This window comes from Carex rostrata, chromosome 6 (assembly GCF_964058835.1).
Source record: "Carex rostrata chromosome 6, lpCarRost1.2, whole genome shotgun sequence".
NCBI lineage: Eukaryota > Viridiplantae > Streptophyta > Magnoliopsida > Poales > Cyperaceae > Carex > Carex rostrata.
The window spans coordinates 10,747,132-10,753,615 of record NC_135923.1 but is presented as its reverse complement, the minus strand read 5'-3'; the positions used below and the strand labels follow the sequence as shown (position 1 = coordinate 10,753,615).

At 32.3% G+C, this 6,484-nt stretch overlaps 1 protein-coding gene across 1 annotated transcript; it reads right to left on the bottom strand.

Annotated features, from left to right (window-relative positions):
• Nucleotides 1–1,469: 1,469 nt before the first annotated feature.
• On the bottom strand, nucleotides 1,470–5,294 carry CDL1 (Protein kinase superfamily protein). The gene is made up of 5 exons (XM_078304006.1): nucleotides 5,059–5,294; nucleotides 4,441–4,664; nucleotides 3,830–4,019; nucleotides 2,979–3,370; nucleotides 1,470–2,016 (listed from the first exon to the last, which is right to left on the bottom strand). Exons 1-5 carry the CDS (start codon nucleotides 5,129–5,131, stop codon nucleotides 1,714–1,716), a joined length of 1,182 nt encoding a protein of 393 aa, XP_078160132.1. The 5' UTR covers nucleotides 5,132–5,294; the 3' UTR covers nucleotides 1,470–1,713.
• Between the last annotated feature and the right edge of the window lie 1,190 nt (nucleotides 5,295–6,484).

Below are 6,484 nucleotides of genomic sequence, written 5' to 3'. Positions count from 1 at the left end.
CAGTGATGAACAAGATATATATAAATGAAAGCGAAACAATGGCTAATCTAGGGTCAGACCAGTGACAATACCTTATTAATCGGTACAAAGTGGCTCTTATATCACCAAGGGGCAAGGATTAGTGCAAGAATAGCGATTTTTGGGTTAGTAGTTGAGAATAGTGCTAAACTAAGGGATTTAAGAATAGCACTAGCTTTGACTATTCCGGATTAGTAGAAATGTTGTCTGAATTGTATGTTTGGAATAGCAATGGAGGGAAGGAATATAATAATGATTTATTTATTTTTATCTTTTCAACTAATTTTTATATTTATAATGACTTGTTAAATATATATAAAGCATCATATTTTTCAATAATACTTCAATATATTTAAATTAATATTATATTATATTAATATTTAAACTAATATTATTTTATTTTTAATTTAATACTAATCTAATATTTAAACTAATATTATTTTATTTTTAATTTAATATTTAATTTAATATTTAGTTTAATACCAATCTAATATTTAAAGTAATATTATATTACATTTAATATTCAAAAAAATATTATATTATATTGATCAGGGTTCTAAATAGACCGCTATAGCGTTTTCAGACCATAAAAGGTATGGCGCTATCGGCGCTGTTTTTTCAGCCAGCACGCTATGACGCGATAAACGCTATTTAAACCTTTGATATTAATTTAATATTCAAAAAAATATTATATTATATTTATTTAATACTAATATAATATTTAAATTAATATTTTATTTAATATTAATCTAATTTGATATTATAGTTATTTAATACTAATCTAATATTTAAATTAATATTATATTACATTTAATATTTAAACTAATATTATATTACATTTAACATTTAAACTAATATTGTATTATATTTAATATTTAAACTAATATTATATTATATTTAATCTAATATTTTATTGAACACTAATCTAATCCGGTATTATATTTATTTAATATTAATATAATATTTAAACTAATATTATATTATATTTATTATTTAAATGACTACGATATAATATTTAATCTAACATTTTATTTAATATTAATCTAATTTAATATTATATTTATTTAATACTAATCTACATTTTAAATTGATATTATATTACATTTAATATTTACGCAAATATTTTATTTAATACTAATCTAATATTATATTATATTATATTATATTTAGTACTAATTTAATATTTAAACATACTTTAATTGAGAGGAATCAAATATTTTATTAATATCACTAACCCCATTAAAGCTATTCTTGCTAACCCACCATTTCTTTGGATTAGTATAATAGAGCTATTCTTGAGCTAATCCAATTTGCAAATTTGTGTTTGGATCACCAAGATTTGAAAATAGTGGAGCTAACCCAAGAATAGCACTATTCTTGGGTGATCCAAACACACCCAAAAGAATAAGCCCACACAAACCTTTTGATTCCACCAAAAAGGAGCAAAATAATTACTATCAATAACAACATTTAAACGCAAATGTCTAGCACATGGTCTAAGTACATCAACTCACATCCGCATTTACAACCCCACCTAAATAACTATAACAAACCGACCATGGGTGCAACTATCAATACTCATGTAACTGGTACAAAAAAAATTCCTTGGTACACCAGGAAATCATCAGTCACGGAGACAGCAAAATCTGCACTTCTAGGTATACACCCTTAAGCACAAATGTGCACACACAACATTCAGCAACTGAACGACTCTTTCTTTTCTAAATCTCGCGAAGAGTGAGATGGCGTACCGGGTGATCTCAGCCGAGATGAACCAGGGTTGCTAGTTCCACCCAGGCCTGGTGTGTAGTTCTGAGATGCAAGGTAGGTGAGAGCTGTTACCACATCCGCTATTAGAGGTCTCATGGTGGGCTGTTCTTGCACACACATAGCGGCCACAGCAAGAGCCTGGTACAAGCCCCTTGGTGGGTAATGTCCCTGCAATGTAGGGTCTGCCATCAGGGAGAATTTCCTTCTGTCCTTAAATAATGGCCTTGCCTGCATTGAGGATATTGCAAATTTTAGGGGTAAGTGAGAGAAAAAAAGGGATCAGGAATCAGGATGCATCTTCTGGCAAAGTCCTTGGCGATAAGGCTGGCTTAAACATTATATCAAAATTAAACCATTCAAAATATCAGTGGTCAGAATAATTCTAGCCACAACAACCTATTTAGTATAGATTAGATTTTGAAAACTGGCCCCAAGAAGGTACTTTTTGGGTCGATGATGGAACAGTGGATGCAACAGAGAAGCAACCCACGAAAACTTTGTGCTTCTGTTTTCAAATGCATAACCAGATAAAGGAAGAGATTGAAAATGACATCCAAACTGAAAAGTTTAAATTCTTTTGAAATTGATAGTAAAGACAGAAAACATGCAAAAAAGTCTAAAAATTGTGGTGCTCAGGGACAATTTAGATGATATTCTGCAGATTACATATATCATCGATGGTCTTGGAATTTCATGTATAAACAAAGGAGTAAGGCTTAGGTGCTATGGAAAGCATAAGGCTTTCCATGCTACGGCTTCAAAAATCCATCGTATAAATTTAAAACTTCGATCTAACTAGCTCAATAAATTGGTTATGTAATGAACTTGTAGACTACAAATTTTTACTATTTTTGAAATTTTATTTTACTATCTTTTATTATTTATGAAAGATGGCAAAAAATGGCCTAAAATATTGGCATTTTCAAGCCATTTTTTGTCATCTTTTATAAATCATAAAAAGTATTCTACAAGTTCATTATATAAACAAACTGAACTACTTAGATCAAAGTTTGAAGTTTATACGATAGGTTTTTGAGGCCGTAGCACGGAAGGCCTTATGCTATCCATAGCAAAAAATATATTTCTACTTGACATCCAAAACAAGCAGATAGAAGAACATGAATTAAAACAAAAGTAAAACGAGACTCAGAGAGAGAGGCAGGGTGGGGTGAGGTGATATTTTATCTTACCCATGCAACTAGATTTTGCTCTCCAGCAGTTCTAGTATGGTCAATAGCCCTTCTGCCAGTAATGATCTCCAACAAAACAACCCCAAAACTATACACATCTGATTTCAAGGTCAACTGACCCGTCATGGCATACTCTGGCGCACAATACCCATATGTTCCCATAACCCTAGTTGATACATGGGTATTGTCTCCTACTGGACCAAGCTTCGCAAGCCCAAAATCTGATAATTTTGGGTGATATCCATCTCCAAGCAATATGTTAGAGCACTTCAAATCTCGGTAAATTACTGGGGGGTTAGCTTTGTCATGTAGGTATTCTAAACCCTTAGCAGCACCAGCGGCTATTTTCATTCGAGTGTTCCAGTCAAGCCGTTTCTTCTCTGGAGAAGGCTCTGATTGCAATAAAATCAGGGGCAAATTTGTAAGCAGCTTTCAAAGAGGAAAGTTATATCACTGTAATGGGAATGTTGGGTAATAGTACAGTTACAAAGTATGCGACTAGCTTCTGGATGGTAATAATCACTGTTCTTAGAAGAATATTGTTATCCTCTTGTGTGTTTTAACTAATTTTACATCTATACACTTGCTAATTGCGGCTTTAGTCAATACAGATAGCATGTAAAAGCATGAATTGACTTGGGTCCCAGTACCAGCAAGCACCATACCTCCTTGAACATGGAAATTACTAAAATTATGTAGAGGAGTTCAAAGGTGCATTCTCTTATCTTGAAAATGTTACTCAAAGGTAGTGCACAAAAGAACAAAGACATTGTAGTTTACTCACGCAAAATGTGTTTTTAATGTTATACGAGCACCAAAATTCAAAAAGAGAGATTAACGCAGAAAAATACCATGAAGATGATCCTCTAAAGAGCCAAGAGCCATGTATTCATAAACCAAGAGCCTCTGATCTCCATCGGCACAATAGCCAATCAAATTTACAAGATTTGGATGGTGTAATAAGCTCAGCATTAACACTTCCACTAGAAATTCTCGGTTCCCTTGCAGACCATTTCTATCGAGCTGTTTTATAGCCACAACCTATCAAAAGCAGCAAAGATAATATCAAACAATAAGAATACTGGCCACTTTAATTTCAAAAGGAAGATAATATCTTTGGTTGAATTTTCTGCATAAAAGAAAAAAATATTTATTCTGAAACATTTTATTGAAGTTTCTTGTACAACTCAAAAGGCTCCAATACGTTATTACCCTATAATACATGAGAATAATCACAATTGCTCCTCACCTCTCAAAATTTGCCAATATGCACAAAATGCCCCTCCTTCCTCAGTCAACCTTTCACCATATCTACTGAGAAAGACGGGCAATTTCGTCAAACAAGGATACCAAGAATGAATAGTTATCACTCTAGGTGCTAAAGTTGATACCAATGATGATACCAAGAAGAAAGGGTGTGCAAAAAAGAAAACCTAGATGATAACAAAATTAGATAACAAACCTGATTGATGCTCTCCAGCCGGCCTTTGTACACTCGACCAAACCCTCCCTCTCCCAAAAGAAAATCCTCTCTAAAATTTCTAGTGGCAGAGGCTAATTCTCTAAAAGTAAATGTTTGAGCCGCAATATGATCTGATCCACTTTGATAAATCTCCTTTTTTAACTCTATCAGACTTTGTTGTTTCTTCAGCTCCGCTGTTGTACTTGATTCCGTCTTCACTTTCTCTATAAAAGTGAAAACATACACGAAATGTCCCAAATTTAATTTCACAAAAAATGGAAGCAATGCAACTGAGACAAAATTAAACATGCAATCAAATGCTGGGATTAAAATTTTTTATTTCCAAAAGTTGATCCCTTGATGGATAAACATAAATGCTTATTTTGATCTAAAATTTCCCAGTGATCAGATCTACCTATACCATCTATTCCGCTCGCGAGAAGTAGTAAAACCTTCGCTCGAACTTAAATATAGGAAAAAGCCCCAAATAGACGAGACTGGGAAATTATCTCATTTTACATCGACCTATTATTTTGAAACTATTAAAAAAACTGAAATTTAGATCAATAAATCATCTTTTCCACTCTGAAAGAAATGCAAAACAAAAAGAAAAATTACCAGCTGGAGGTGCGATCTGATGCTTCTCCTTGTGTTTATTACTTGGCTCCCCTGAACAGAAGAAGCAACCCATTGTGCTCTCGCTTTCTCTTTCTCCTCTCTTGCTCGCTCTCTCTTATTTATCTCTATCACTTCACTATCAACAGTACTCAGCTGGCGTCGCGAGGAAAAAGCGAAAGATTGAGCGAGAGACAGTGGAGAAATAGAAGAAGTTTCTGGCCTCTCTCTCTCTCTCTCTCTCTCTCTCTCTTTCTTTCTTTTTTTTCTAAAAGAGAGGAGAGAGAGGAGAGAGAAAATATAAATGAGTCAAATTATAAACAAACATTTTCTTGAATTCTTATAGAAGGAAAACATCTAAAAAAAATGGTATTTCAAAGGAAGCAATTATTATTTGGCTCGTAGCATTATACTGTTTCTACACTGTTTCTAGTTTCCACTGCCCGCTATCATGCCAAATCACAACCAAATACGCCTATTTTTGTAAAGTGTGAACACTGTTTTTTTGCTGTTGTTATAATGCCATAGCTATTGCATGTTTGTCATGTTTTCTATGAGGTGATTTATGTAGCGAGTCGGTAAAATATAAGTCTTTTCTTTCTCCTGTGCTAAGAATTATAAATCCGTATTTATTGTTGCCATTATGTGGTAGTAGATGTGTAATTATGTATTGTTAATTGATCAAATCAAATAGCCTAGATTACAATAGCTTTGAGATTTTTTTTTTTAATTTGATTTAAAACCTTCTGCAACGTTTGCAATTTGCATTATTCTAGTGTACCAGTTTACATAATAAATCTTGATTCAAGTACAATACACATAGTATGCATGAATAAATTATTTTCTTATAATGCACATAAACGATTATTAAGATATAGTAACGAGTAATCGATGATTTTTCCTTGAAAGTGTCTTTCGTAAATAACTCAGAAAATATTTTGGAAATCTATTCAATCGGTCTACATCCCTAAAATTTTTGGAGTTTCTAATATGATGTGGCAGTTTCTAAATCAGTTTTAGGGATGCAGATGGATTTCTTATTTAGCAACTTTGCTTCAAAGTTTCTTAATAAGAAACCGTTTATAAACTCTGACGTGGTTAAATAATTCGCTGAGATTCTTTTCTCTTATAATTTATTTGCTGATTTAGTAATTAAGAAACTCTAATTTTAGTTTCAGGGATGTGGGGGGTTTAAAAACTTTCAGAGACAAAATTTCTAAAAATTAGTTAATAGTTATTTAGAAACTCCAAGAGTTTCACGGATGTAAATGCTCTAGAAAAGATATGAAGACGGATACTTTGCAAACTTTTATGAAATTTATTACTATCCTTGAATTCTCTCCATATAGACCAATTTGTACTAGGTGTGAAGATATCTTACACCAATTTGTATTTTTGTATTTTAAAAAAGGACAAAGGAGATTTGTTT